This window comes from Canis lupus, chromosome 1 (genome assembly GCF_003254725.2).
Source record: "Canis lupus dingo isolate Sandy chromosome 1, ASM325472v2, whole genome shotgun sequence".
NCBI lineage: Eukaryota > Metazoa > Chordata > Mammalia > Carnivora > Canidae > Canis > Canis lupus.
In genome coordinates this window covers 35,410,275-35,424,477 of record NC_064243.1, presented here as the reverse complement: position 1 = coordinate 35,424,477, position 14,203 = coordinate 35,410,275, and the positions used below count along the sequence as shown (strand labels likewise).

At 42.0% G+C, this 14,203-nt stretch overlaps 2 protein-coding genes across 11 annotated transcripts in view; one reads left to right on the top strand and one right to left on the bottom strand.

Annotated features, from left to right (window-relative positions):
* Positions 1–1,101: 1,101 nt before the first annotated feature.
* Positions 1,102–14,203, bottom strand: part of ZC2HC1B (zinc finger C2HC-type containing 1B) — a 52,167-nt gene continuing 39,065 nt past the window's right edge. For 2 of the 5 annotated variants that reach the window (XR_003126246.3, XR_003126245.3), the window contains 3 exons: positions 13,647–13,830; positions 11,451–11,535; positions 10,788–10,981 (listed from right to left, as the gene is read on the bottom strand). Coding sequence is in view for 2 of the 5 variants with exons in the window: in XM_025422477.3 (XP_025278262.1) it covers positions 11,465–11,535 (71 nt within the window). In the remaining 3 variants the exon portion in view is untranslated. Of the gene's footprint in view, positions 1,118–9,903; positions 9,986–10,787; positions 10,982–11,450; positions 11,536–13,646; positions 13,831–14,203 lie in introns of those variants that run through there. The other 3 variants (XM_025422477.3, XM_049113375.1, XR_007412463.1) reach the window with 2 other exon arrangements.
* Positions 1,984–9,197, top strand: PLAGL1 (PLAG1 like zinc finger 1). Of its 6 annotated transcripts, XM_025422473.3 has the most exons (4): positions 1,987–2,121; positions 3,959–4,149; positions 5,652–5,765; positions 6,849–9,197. In XM_025422473.3, the coding sequence occupies exon 4, from the start codon at positions 6,853–6,855 to the stop codon at positions 8,086–8,088; it is 1,236 nt and encodes a 411-aa protein (XP_025278258.1). In that variant the 5' UTR covers positions 1,987–2,121; positions 3,959–4,149; positions 5,652–5,765; positions 6,849–6,852; the 3' UTR covers positions 8,089–9,197. The 6 variants fall into 6 exon arrangements, with proteins under 6 accessions (XP_035556884.1, XP_025278255.1, XP_025278258.1 ...); XM_035700991.2 differs by lacking the exon at positions 3,959–4,149 and having other exon boundaries at positions 1,984–2,121; XM_025422471.3 differs by lacking the exon at positions 5,652–5,765.

Sequence of the window (14,203 nt, the reverse complement as noted above, 5' to 3'; positions counted from 1 at the left end):
ACAAGGAAAAGATAAATTTCAAATTTCATACTGTGTGTACATTTTCAGCTTTTTGGATTGACCTGGAAAGAACACAAATTTCAAGTGAATGCATTTAATGACAATGATAAATTGTGGGACTTTTATAGCTGGACCAGTATTACGGCCAGACTTAAGCTGGATGAGAAGTAGGACACATCATGAGACCTGGCAGCAGAAACTCGGCCACACAGAATAGCATTCCTGGAAGGAGTCATTTGGTCTATGGCCACAGTTGTTGGGGATGTCTCAGAGGAGGGCCTCGGGCATGAACTGCAGTACTAGGAGGGAACGAGGAGTTGGGGATGATGATCTCGGTTCAAGTCACACTTGGTGACAGAGGAACAAGGGATGTGTGTGCTGCCATCAGAAGGAAAGTTTGGTGCCAAGATGCTGGCTGAGAACACCCATGTTGCCAGCCTTGGATCAGAGCTGAAGCTGCAGGTCAGAGTGCGCACATCGGCTCTGAGAGTTCCAGGCAGGTGGGGCAGGATAGTGAGGGCTGTCTGCCTGCTGCTGGCTCCTTAACTCTGACTGGACGCTAAACACATCTGAGCTAGTTGATGAGGAGCACAAGAAGTTTGCTGCAGTTTTTGCCCACTCCAAAAGGAATGTCTGTTTTCCTGTGTACATGTGCTGTGAGGGGGTATGTTTAAAGATGCTTAAGCTATTGTGACAGTAAAATTTCACCTAGCGTAGACTCCAGCTTTCTGATCTGAAAGTAACCGTGAAAAGGTAAGTAAAAATGAACTTTTAACAATAAAGAGCACCTCTAAAGACTGGACAGTAAATGAATGTCTGCAGGAAACAAGCACTTGAAGACCTGCTGTGATTTCTCCCTTTACCCGTGAGTGCTCTGCTTACTTGGCAAGGCTCAGAAAAGGCTGGCCTGAGTACAGAAGCTACTCTAGTGTGTTTAATGTAAATATATAGTACTCTTTTTTTTTTTTTTTTTTTGAGTATTGGCACTTGAAAGGTTAGCATCCACTTGCCTGAGAATTACTCTCTCTAGAAAAGTCCAGGATTCTAGGGAGTCACAGGGTTTTCTGCATTGTTCAGGACTGCCAGAGACTCTTCAGCCTCTTCACAAGATGGTTCACTGGTAGAAAAAGAAGAGCCTGGGTTTGGGTGACTTGCCTGGGTTGGAAGTGTGGTGGCAGTTTTGGTTTGAGACAGGTTGAGGCTGGAGGAAAAAGCAGGCCCACCTCCTCGAAGTGGCCCTCCAGGGTGGGGCTGCGGAATGAGGAAATGTCCCCATAAACAAAGGAGAAGAGATTAGGAGAACAATTCACTAGAGGATGCTATACCTACACCTCTGACCACAGCCCAGCCACCATTGTTTCCGTGGGAATATTTTGTCTCCCCTCCAAAGGCACTGCATCAGTGAACTAAACTGGCTTTATTCACATTTTGTTGACACCAGAGAGTTGAGACCTTCAGCATGGTAACCTTACAAACAAATTAACTTGGATGTATACAAATTATTTCATCTCATCCCGTGGAAGTTTAAACAGGTGTGATAACAACGTATGCTCTGCTAACAATGAGCAAAGAGGAATAACCCACAGTTTGAATAAGCAGAGATGACTTTTGTTTCTGTAGCAGTAAACCACTAATGCATGAGGGAGATTTTTTTCTTCTTCTTTGAATTGGTTGAATGAACCTCACACTGACCTGAAGTCATGATCTGAAGTAGATAATGCTGTGTCTATGGAAATAGCTGTCTCTGTCAAAAGGAAAGCGTGCTTCATGTACCATCAAAACACTGTGCTGGCCTCCTCGCCACTTAGGACTCACATGCAGAAGGACCTCTGGAGGAGGGAGACTTGTGTCCTACACTGGAACCATTTAAAGAACCATGTTGATTGGGTAGTTGATGTTGAACTGGTAGGGGAGGAAGAGCATTGTTTCCAAGTGGCTAATCCAAAAAAACTGTTCCTTTTCTTTCCACAGATGGTCTGGTGATCCAGAACATGTGCCAGCTCTAGTGATGCAGATTACCTTTCTGCTCCTGGAACCTCATCTGTGCCTCCGACATTCTCCTCCCAGCCTGAGACTGCATATATAAATTGGGATGTGGGAAAGCAGGAAGCAAAGCTCATGGTAACTGAGAGGCCCATATCTGGGTAGAACCAGGCCCAGGACCACGACACTGCCTCTCCCCTGGTCTGGAGTTCAGGCTGCCGTGGCTCCGCTGATGTGCTCAGCACCATCCTTCCATTTGTGCTTAAATGGCACAGCATTTGGTCAGCGCATCTGAAAAGGAAGGTGTGAGAAGTAAAGCCCATGGCCACCTATCCCTGCCAATTATGTGGCAAGACGTTCCTCACCCTGGAGAAGTTCACTATCCACAATTATTCCCACTCCAGGGAGCGACCTTACAAGTGCTTGCAGCCAGACTGTGGCAAAGCCTTCATTTCCAGATATAAATTAATGAGGTGAGAGGCTCTAGAAAAGGTATGCACTTTTACACATACCTTTAAATGGCTTAGCTAGCCCTCTGACCAGACACTGCAAGGGAAAGTGGATGCAGGATGCGGATGCACTTTAGCCCTTAACACTCCACTGTTTAATGTGGTTTTCTGGGAGAGTTTTTGCATGTAGCGTCAGTTCATTCTTTAAACAAGTATTTCCTGTGATCCTATGATATGCCAGGCATAAAAACAGAGAGATGAAAAGACCCATGCTAGAGAGATAGTCAGGCAAACACAACTAAAATGCAATGTAAGTTCTTTGACAGAGCTATGCAGGTGGAGGGAGCTGTTCTCCACAGCTTGATGAGAGCTGGTGAGGCTTCTCAGAAAGGTAGTCTAGGCTGTGACATAAAGAATGACCAGGAGGTGGACAGAGAGGAGGTTCTGGGGAAGCCTGAAACCTTGCCCTCAAAGCACACAAGTAGAGAGGGTAGCAGTGGAAGAGGAACGGGTGAGGCTCAAAATGGAGGCAAAAAAGGAAGCAACTCCTAACAGGCCTTATCCGCTGTGCCAGATGGTTTATTCTACTGAGTCCAAGTAGTGAAAAATGATTTTGACTGGGATATTGGGAAGATGGTTCATAGTAATTTGGAGGAGAGAAAGGTGGCAAGTTGATGGATATGAAGTATGATGTAACAGTCCAGATCCTGACAGTGAGGTTGGAGAGGAGGCAACGTCTCCCAAGTGTCAGCGTTTGGAGCCTTTTCTTAACTTAGCGGCAGTTTACAAGTGGAATTCTGTTGGGTGTACAGGTGCTGAATATATGCATTTAATTGATTTTCAGAGGTGTCCATGATATGTAGATGGATAAAAACCATGGTTTTAGCACATCAGTCCTTTAAAAAAAAGGTACATTTAGTCTGAATTATTTCTTGAATGACTGTTAGTTGCTCACTTCCATGAGAGAAATGAATATATGAGCTGTAGCTTCTACCTCCAAAGGTTTTTATATCCTAGAAAAGACAAAGCATACATAGCACTGCTCAGTTGTGTGACAGTCTTGAGAACAGTGGTTGAATCTGAATGCTGTGTGCTGTGTGTGAGGTACACGTGCAGAATCCTCACGAGCGTGTGCTGCTTTTGACACCTGATTAAGAGAAATGTGTCATTTGCCTTTAATCCTCATGGTGTGAATTTCAGAGCTTCAACTTTCAGACTACCACGGGTGAGAGTCAAAATCTGGCCAGAGAGGATTCCCCTATGAGTGGTATTAACATGGACCACATTATTAAATCCTGGAGTGCCCTTGGAGGAAGGCACCTGAAGGTTTTAAAAACATATAAATTAGGCTCCTGGCCCTTTAGAATACCATTGTCCTGATGATGTGATAGGATCTAGTTTTAAAAATAAGCCTATAAATGCATAGGTATTTTAAGATTCCAGTGGGTTCTGTACAGAGGCCAGTATGTAGTTGCCATAAATGTATAAGTATTGAGTGCCTACTGTGTGCACCGATTTTGTTGCAGAGCCTTCCTGTTTTGCAACGAGCCTCTTGTATGTACGCGGTAATTCTTCTTACCCGAGCACTGAAAGCAGCGTTTGCTGAAGTTCCCCCACAGTGAGGCTGTGATGACAGTGAATGCAAACCGAGACACATACAGCAGATGAGTATTTGAAGACAGTGGAGCTACCAGATGATTGAAATGACAGGAATTAGGTGGGATTACTGTGGTGGACCACACTGAAGATGTCTTAAGCAATTAATTTAGGAGCTGGTGGTTCTGAGCAAGGGAAACAACTTGCCCAGTGAACAGTGTGAAGTGAGGCCTAAACGGGAAGCAGTGTGCTTTTGCAAGAACTGCCTGCCCCACCACGGCCGCCAGCTTGTGGCGCCTCTCTGGCTTGAAGCAGAGGTCTAAAACGGAATGGAAGGGTGGCTAGATGGTGGGGGATGCTTTCGGCTCTTTGTCTATAATTTTCACAACAGGCAGCATTCCCTTCCATGTCCCTCCGTTGCAACACAAGCGCCGTTTTATTGGCAGAGGTCGGAGAAAATAACTTGCTTAACTAGAAAAGAGAATGTGGGTCCCAGTACGGCAGGCAGGGGAAACAGGTGGAAACAGCAGAAGGCTAGAAAAGATGATTTGGCCAGGCTTGATGTGCGCAGTGACCCCTGAGGGATTCTGAGATCATGGCCATGACCCAGGTGCCACCCTTGGCGCTGCCTGAAGCACAGACTGAAAACCTGTGGTTTCATGGCTTGTGAGGCAAGAGGAGAAGTTGAGGGGAGGAAACCAGTTGTTGAAGTAATTTCAGCTATAAGCTGATCATGTTCTAGATCAGGACTGTTGCATGAGTGAGGGATCGATTAAAAGGGGAAGAATTGGGTGCCAGATAAAGGAGAGTCAGAAAATTCAGAGAAACAGCAGCTGGTAAAATGTGAAAAGTGGTATTATTGCTCAAGGAGAGGTTGGTTGACCTGTGCCTTTCTCCTGGGTAGTCAGGAGTAGGACCCTCCAGAGTTGTTAACTTGGCATTGATCTGTCCATGGGTGATAAATGGAATTGAATCAGATCACAATCTTCCACAAAGAAAAAGAGAGAGGCATGAATAGAAAATCCAGGGCACAACTCCAGGGTGTATTCACTAGCACCGGACCGAATAGAAAATAGCTTAAATGCCACGTCTATAAATCGTTCCCCCTCACATTTATTCCTGATGATGTATCTGTGGATATCTGGTATTAGAATGGGGGTGGTTTGCCCTCTAATGAGGCTTGGAAACCCCGTCTGCAATGTATTTCAATACAGTGGAACCTGGGGCCACCGTATCCTCTCCCATCTCAGATGCCCACGTACTGGCTCCTGGCCCTCCACATTGTACCATTTTACATATCCCTGTGCATGTTAGCTCTCATGTCCTGGAGGGAAAGGGCGGAGCTTCCTTTTCTTTCTATCCCCTGCATGTAGTCAGCTAATTTATATATATATTTTTAAGGGAGCAAACCAGGAGATACAAGGTTTTGCTTTATTTTTAAGAAAATGGCAGTTTGGCTCAAATCATCTTTGTATTTTTGAACTGGCTTCTAAAACAGCTGCTACTGTGTAGACCCCTTACCAATTCTAACTCTAGAAAGGGATCTGGAATGGACAATATAGGGTAGATGTTTGGGTGAAAGGTATGATTAGTACACTTTTGACTTAAATCCTTTTCTTACAGAATGAGTTGTTAGAAATTCTTTTGTATCCAAAGCCACAAGTTCAATTGCATCTCAGAGGCGTGCAGCCCTGTCTCCAGTTCTTCATGATCCAGCCTACTTCCTGGAGGTCACTGGTAATTTCATTGGCAATTCAAAAGGACTTTTTCTAGAAGGGCTAAGCTGCTTCAACAGTTGAGAGTTTTTCTTTGAGCTTCCAGGATAAGCCTTTGTCGTCTTGTTGATTTGAAATTTCAAAATACCTGTTTTATAATTGTAAAGCACAAATCAGTCTGGAAAACCATCAGAGTTCCATTTCTGTTTTAGTTCCACTGATTTCCTAAAATCTAAACTCTGTGGGTTTTTAAAGATGCAGTGATATGAGGAGATCCTAAGTTCATCATCCTTAAAACTTTAAAAAGGTTCATTTTAATAAGTAAGCGCATCATATACAACGCCAAGTCCTGCATGTTTCCTTCCAAAACAACATCCATAATTACAGCTTGTGGCTTGCAAGTACAACATAGTTTGCTTCACGTCCACTTTGACAGTTAACTCTTTTAGGTATTCTGTCTTCGGGGCCTCTGGAGCCAGGGGCTGCACACCTCTGAGATAACTGATAGAAAAGCACTAAATAGAAGAATCAAGACTTCAGCATGAGGCTCAGACTTGGGGCACAGATGGTGGCTGACGTTCTGGGTCCAACTGAACACTCTCTGAGGTTAAGGATAGACTTCAGTGTTCTTTATGTGGCCTAAACTCTTTGCCTCAGTCAATAAAGACCAAGCAGGAATTGTACTTAGGAACAATAACCTAAAATCTGGGAAGGGGACACAAGGTGGGTAAGGGGTTGTGTGTAGAAGGTAAATTGGGTCACTTTTGGGAGAGCACTGAATTTTCAAGACTATAGAATACCCATTTTGACCCCTTCTTGAAAAATCACATATTTTTAAATGTATTTGTTTAGAAATCTTCGTGTAGATGAGGAAAATACATTTTTCGGATATGAAAATTGTACTAGACCTTTAGTAGTGCCTATTTTTTTTAAATTATAAAGTTACATATTTGTAGAATGTGGAAAATACAGAAAAGCTATTTTTAAATGAAAATCTTTTATGCCAGCATCTAGAGAAAACTTTTAACATTTTCCTATCATTCCTACACATTTGACTATTAAAAAAAAATTGAGTCTATTACGAAATGTTTCCTTCTGCTCCTAGGCACATGGCTACCCATTCGCCCCAGAAATCTCACCAGTGTGCTCACTGTGAGAAGACATTCAACCGGAAAGACCACCTAAAAAACCACCTCCAAACTCATGACCCCAACAAAATGGCCTTTGGGTGTGAGGAGTGTGGGAAGAAGTACAACACCATGCTGGGCTACAAGAGGCACCTGGCCCTCCATGCGGCCAGCAGCGGCGACCTCACCTGTGGGGTCTGTGCCCTGGAGCTAGGGAGCACGGAGGTGCTGCTGGACCACCTCAAAGCCCATGCTGAAGAGAAGCCCCCCAGCGGAACCAAGGAAAAGAAGCACCAGTGCGACCACTGTGAGAGATGCTTCTACACCCGGAAAGACGTGCGGCGCCACCTGGTGGTCCACACAGGCTGCAAGGACTTCCTGTGCCAGTTCTGTGCCCAGCGATTTGGGCGCAAAGACCACCTCACACGACATACCAAGAAGACACACTCACAGGAGCTGATGAAAGAGAGTCTTCAGTCTGGAGACCTTCTGAGCACCTTCCACTCCATCTCTCCCCAATTTCAATTGAAGGCTGCCCCGTTGTCTCCTTACCCTTTAGGAGCTCCTGCACAGAACGGGCTTGCAAGTAGCTTGCCAGCTGAGGTACACAGCCACCCCCACAACCCCTCGGATCAAACCTCCCAGCCTGTACAACCGCTGCCAGAGCCCCTCGCCCCCCTCCACCCCGTAACATCTCCCAGCTCTCCTCCCCCGCCCCTCCAGAATCACAAGTACAACACCAGTTCTACCTCATACTCTCCACTTGCAAGCCTGCCCCTCAAAACAGATACTAAAGGATTTTGCAATATCAATTTGCTTGAGGACTTGCCTCTGCAAGAGCCTCAGTCACCTCACAAGCTCACCCCAGGTTTTGATCTGGCTAAGGGAAGTGCTGGTAAAGTAAACCTGCCCAAGGAGCTACCTGCGGATGCTGTGAACCTAACAATACCTGCCTCTTTGGACATTTCCCCCCTCTTGGGCTTCTGGCAGCTGCCCCCACCTGCTACCCAAAATGCTTTTGGGAATAGCACTCTCACCCTGGGGCCTGGGGAGTCTCTGCCCCACAGGTTAGGCTGTCTGGGGCAACAACAACAAGACCCCTCACTAGCCATGAGCACCATGAGCCTGGGCCAGCTTCCTCTTCCTCCCATCCCCCATGTTTTCCCAGCTGGCACTGGCTCTGCCATCCTGCCTCATTTCCATCATGCATTCAGATGACTGGTTTTTAAAGCATACTTTTCTTATTCTGGAAGGTGTTTTAAGAAGCATTTTAAACATCAATTATACTACAAGGAAAGATACAGAAAGCAGGACTGGGAATATGGATTATTCAGTGATGATGACTGGCTTGAGACGAGAGAGTTCTCGAACTGCATGTATTGTGCCAATCTGTCCTGAGTGTTCATGCTTTGTACCAAATTTAATAAGCAAGTATTCTTTAATGGAACTGCAAATATCGTCATAACCGACATCCAAACGAGGGCTGCTATATATAGGTGTTTGTCAAATTGAATTTAATCGTAAGCCATGATCATAATAATGTTAACTAATTTTATGTGGCACTGCCTAGTAAGGGAACTATGGAAAGTTTGGATTTCTCCAAGATGGGAGAATTTTTAAAATAAGAAAATAACCTTTATATTGCATATTATAACTAGGCTGTGTATTTCTTTTCAGGGATTTTTCTACCTTCAGGGTTGGATGTAGTTTAGTTACTATTGCCATAGCCAACCTGTAGTTTTACAGAAACAATTTCTTGTGGAATAATAGACGTCTCCATTTTAAAAAAGCATTTTAAATGTAGTTTGAATATTTTCCACAAGATGCTACAATGTGAGTTATCACTTCATTTATCTTAAAGACTAAACTGGCTGTCAGTTACATCTGACAGAAAAAAAAATCACTGTGTAACCAGGTTAAGTGGTAAAATAATCCAGACGTCAGTCAAAAAAAGCATTTTGCTGACTTTAATATTGATTATATTTTTTAACAGGAATTTAAGAAAATATTACTGGAATTTTAAAATATATATATATATTAAACAAGAATTTCTTTGCTCTGTCTGGCTTAAAATACTACTCTGCTTAAGTATTATTTTTAATCACCAATAAATGCATTTTAAATTCATCATTTAAGTCAAATATTAGTTTTATTCAAAAAGGTTAACATTTGCAATGTAACTATAATCTATGTCTTGAATTTGGTATCTAATGAGTTTTAAAAATATAAAACCTAACCTTTTTTTTAAGCTCCTTTGTCTTTTGTGTTTAGAGGCTTTCTATATGAAGATATATCTTACATATAATAAACTCTACAAATCCTGCATACTTGACTTGACTGATTTTTGCGTACAACTGCACCTGAGTGACCTTGCAGATGGAGATCTAAAACATTGCCTGCTCCCTCCCCAGCTCCCTCATGCCCCCTCCTGGTCATTACTTCCCCCACAGAAACTACTGTTCTGACTTCTATTCAGCCTCTATTAGGAACTACCTTTTTGAGTAAATTAAGATTTAAGGCGGAAGCTCATACACTTAAGTTCCTAGCACTATTTATTTCTAAAACTTACTGATACAACTCTTGGATCTTCCCATAATAGTATGTCATTTATTTCTGATGTATGTGTCAGACTGCTGGCCACTGGCGTTTAGTCTACCCTGGACTACGATGTTCCAGTTTTACAGTGGTCCTTACCATTAATTTCTAGTGCAAATTAGAAATTTATCTATTCCTTATTGGGATTTCTTCAGGAAGTAGTATGAGCCCTTGAATCTGACCATCCTGTTTGTTTTACCTCTTATAAGGGTGGGGGTAGTTGGTGAGAAGGAAGCTTGGAGTACCTCTGCCCATCAAAGAAGCCTATTGGCCAGTGTGAGAAACCCTGACCCACAGCCCTTACCAATGAGCTCAGGACCATGAAGGGCAGCAACAAGTGGCCCGGGGCTTGGCTGTAGTATATGAAACTGACCTGGGAGAGCCTTAAAGTACAATTTAACCTGGGAGCAGGAAATGAGACCAAGGAATAAAGTTTACCTCTTCAGTAGCAATCCACTGGGATGCTGACCTCCATTCCTATATCCGCTGTCACCCCTCAGAGAAGGCCATCTGCCAGAGCCTGGAGAGAGAGAGTACTAGCTCACCTTAGCAGATCTCCCAAGATCCATAATAGAAGTTCCCACAAATACTTTTATATGGCTTAGTAGTCTTCAGTCCGTTGCAGGACTGATTTCCCTGAGCATAAAACAGCTTTAGGTCCCAAAAATGTTGATCATATGGGTTTCAGGTGCTGTGTTTGCTGCACTACAAGTGGGAGTAGGTTGGGATTCTCCTACTTGAATTTAGACAGGAAAAATAGCTTAACTCATGAAATTCCCTGAGGTCAAGAAAAAACTAGAAGTTCATACATGAAAAAGCATGAATTAAGTATAAAGAACTCCACAAAAAGAGTTTATTCACCCTGAGGAAGGCAACCAGAAAGAAGGAACACCTCCCAACAGAGCCATATAAACCAATGGTGGGATGAGCAGCTGACTTCTGATTTGGCCGTGATAAATAAATAGCCTGAGTCCTCTTAAGAATATCCTTCCCACAGGATAGAAAGGTTATTGGAACTTGTCCCTCCATGGCAGTGTTTCCCCCAAAACTGTGTGCACTGGTGTGAGACCATTCTTCATGGCATACAGATGGACACTTAACCTAGGAGTACTTACTGATTAATTAGAAGCAAATAGCAAAACAAAGATTTCAGATTATGCAGACTGAAGCTAGGTAAAACACGATTTTCCTAGTAAGCAAATAATGCTACTAAATAAAACGTTTCCAAAGACTGTTTTACTAAAAGGTTCTAACATCAAAGCGACATTTCTTTAAAAACCTATTAAATGTAATTAAAAATTAAAAAAAGTCAGCCACTGTCATACAGGTTGATGTGTTGTTTAATATCGTTTTGAAAATTTTAAAAGGAATATTGAAGAAGAAAAGGTGAATCTCATTTTTACTTGTTCTCCATGATGTCTCAAGAATAATCATGGGCTTATTCCACCTTCCTCTCCCCTTAGGTGGCGTTCCTGGGTGCACAGCTGTCCAGGTTGATGAGTTAAAGGGAGACAGTCTGAAAACAAACAAAAGGGCATTTACTTTAGAACTTCACCTTTTCCACACTGAGAATGTTAAATAAATATAGGCATCTTTACATTTTTAATTGTTCTAACAAATTCACAGTATCAAGAAAAAAGTCTCCATAACAGCCCTATTCATTATCAATCTCAGGGAACTGTCGCTTTTGGGGGAAATGTGTTTGGGAAAAGGGACTCGGTGGTAGCCTTCCAGGGGAAAATGAGGACTTATTCCCCTTTCCTGTTACGTCGAGTCAGAAGCTGAATATCATTTTCAGACTATATGTTTAACAAAAGAGTATGTTTCAAGAGCACACATTCTATTAAACCAACTGAAGGATCACCCAAATTTCTCTTTGGTTTGCCTGCTATGGATTTGTTCTCTTAAAGGCTTACTAACTGTATCTTGCACATTCAATGGTCAGGAACACCTGGATTTGAAGTTAATTTTTGTTTTTTTCTTACCTGGACTCTAGGAGTTAATCTTTTTTAGAAGATTTAGTAAATCCTTGTCTGAGTTTTGCTCCAGAAGCAGGGTCCACTGCTAATCCTTTGCAGACATAAACAGATTTGTTATTATGTGAAAGCAAACATTAGCAAGAAAAAAAAAAAGGAATGATTATGAAATCCTCACACTGGATTCAAAAGCCTCTCTTCCTTTTTGTTTTGTTCTGTTTTGTTTTGTAGCTATAGACAAGTACTCAGTCTCCTATCCTGGGCCAAATAATAAGGAAAATAGTGACTATCTCAGGCATCTTCTCTCCTCTGCCCCTAGCCCTTCGCGTACTCAAGGATGAGCCCTTTGGACCAGCAGCTCGAGTGGCCCACCATTTAAACAATTTGACTCTCACCACCTCTCCCCACTGCTGTCCTGGCTTTTGAAATGTTCCCTAAGTATATCATGTCTTTACAGTTCTTTGCCTGCTCTCATTCCAGAAAGGGTTTGATAAGCCTTATAGAAGCATGAGATGCCTTTCCTCCCAGGAGTTATTTACATAGCGATGGACTCATTCCACAAACAGGATTCTTTTCCTTTGTGCCCAGCAGCAGTATTAGATATGAGGATGAAGGAGTTTATAGATATAAGCATGCCATGCCACAATCTGTTTTGTACCATGTGGTATGGGACAGGAGTCTCAGAGAAATCTTTTTTTTTTATTTTTTATTTTTTTTGGTAAAATGAAACAATTGCCCTCTGTTCTAGAGCTTGCCATTCTATTTAGTGTTTTATGAAGGGGGGAGTGACCAAACATCCCAAGGAAATTGTCAATCAAACTATCAAAAGACACAGGAATAGAATTTTCAGTGTTCATTTTACCAAAAGATCTATAAGTTTTATGTCTTCCAAAGAATCAGCAACTGACCCTTTGATAGTCTTTACATTTGTTACATAATTAAACTAGCCAAGAAGGCGATGCTAGTATGGGCAAGATGCTTAGCTTCATCAGATCTACTGGCTCCAGAAATAAAAGCAGAGCCCACCTCAATAAAGTTGTACAATGCACTTCACTAAACACATAATTCAACATAGCTCTAGAACCCAGAACTAGATTTTTGTAGGGCTCTTAGTCTTTCTGTATAAAAGTACTGCAGGAGCTGCTGCTCGGCAGGGCCTTCTCGGGAGACCAGTTGCTTTGCTATCCAAACCCTGGAGAACATGGCCACTAGTTAGAGAGACCTACTGACTAGGTTATAAACTCACTTTCCAACTGAACATCAGAATCTTTGTGAGAATGAAGGAAGATCTAACCTTACTCCAAAACAACTTCCACACATAAATATATATAAAAATTACATATTACATATTAAATGTATTTATAGGTCATGAATATTATAGATAATTATTACATTATAAATGCATATCTCCTTAATGTTTACATTTCTGGTCCAGTTTTTCCAAAGCAGAAAAGGATCTGGTCGGTTCCACCCCTTTCTACGGCGCTACTTGAGCAAATTGCTTAGACTCTCTGAGCTTCCCTTGCCTGTAAACCAGGAATCTGAACAGCACATTTACCCCTGTGCTATTGTGAGGATTAAATGAGTTAATATATGTAGTGCTTAGAAGAGTGTCTGATGTAAGTTTCTGCTATTATTCATGAAGAAGGGAGTTATTTGGCATAGCAAAAAAGTAGAAGCAATCTACCTTCCCGACACAAGGAAATGAGCTAATAAGTAATCTTGTGATACTATGTTTTAACAAAAACAACACCTCTTGTGCCATAGGGAAATCTTCAGAGAATACAAATAGAAAAAATGGGAAAAAATATTGGTGTTAACAGTGATCATGGCAGGATGTAGAATTGTGACTTATCTTCTTCACACTTTTTCTCCATTTTCCAATTATTTTCTACACTGAGCATTAATTTCCTACATGATACTTTTTAGAAATGTTCTTTCTCTAAAGCATTTTTTTTGCAGACAAACAACATAGCTAGAAATGAGAAGTTCCCAGGTCATCACGATTGCCTAACTTACACAGGCACGAGTGCCGGAGGATACATAACCAGCGTCTGCTTTTATCACAGATAGTCTGGGCGCCTCACTAGCGTTTATGGCCCTTGTTGCTGTAGGGCTAGCCTTCCAGGGTCCTAGGATTGAGTCTTGCATCGGTTCCCTGCTCAGCAGGGAGTCTGCTTCTCCCTCTCCCTCTGTTCCTCCTACCTGCTCATTCTCTCTTTCTCTCTAGATAGATAGATAGATAGATAGATAGACCATGCATAATAATTATGTGATGAATGAATGAATCCTCTGAACATCCATGGCATCTGTCAATCAACTTCATAAAACATCACATGCTTTCTTGTATTAGAGATCTTCCTGCACATGCTTATCTTCTCATTAGATTCTAGAATGGATAAGAATTGTGATTTACACACGTGTCTCCCCTGACTGTGAATTTATTTATTTATTTATTTATTTATTTATTTATTTATTTATTTATTTTCTGACTGTGAATTTAGAACAAAATGCTGTACATGGAAGGTACTACATGTTTCTTTTACTCAAGAGAGTTTAAGAATGAAAGCCAGAGTTTTAGGGAGTTAACTACCAGCTAGATGAAAGACAATAATAGGATTTACGTGGAAGGCGAGTGACACCAAGTGGCCTAAACTACTGATTATCAATCTAGAAATAGCAAAGCCCAGAAACTACAATTTTTAAAAGACTCTCATATTACAAATAGATTAAGACTGAGCAGAAGAGAAACAATGGAGAGT

What these genes read in the sequence shown, in the direction of transcription:
- PLAGL1 (XM_035700978.2), top strand. Translation starts at nt 2,305, where the DNA reads ATGGCCACCTATCCCTGCCAATTATGTGGCAAGACGTTCCTCACCCTG. An exon ending in TCCAGATATAAATTAATGAG is followed by an intron (nt 2,457 to 6,848) that starts GTGAGAGGCTCT and finishes TTCTGCTCCTAG; the next exon opens with GCACATGGCTACCCATTCGC.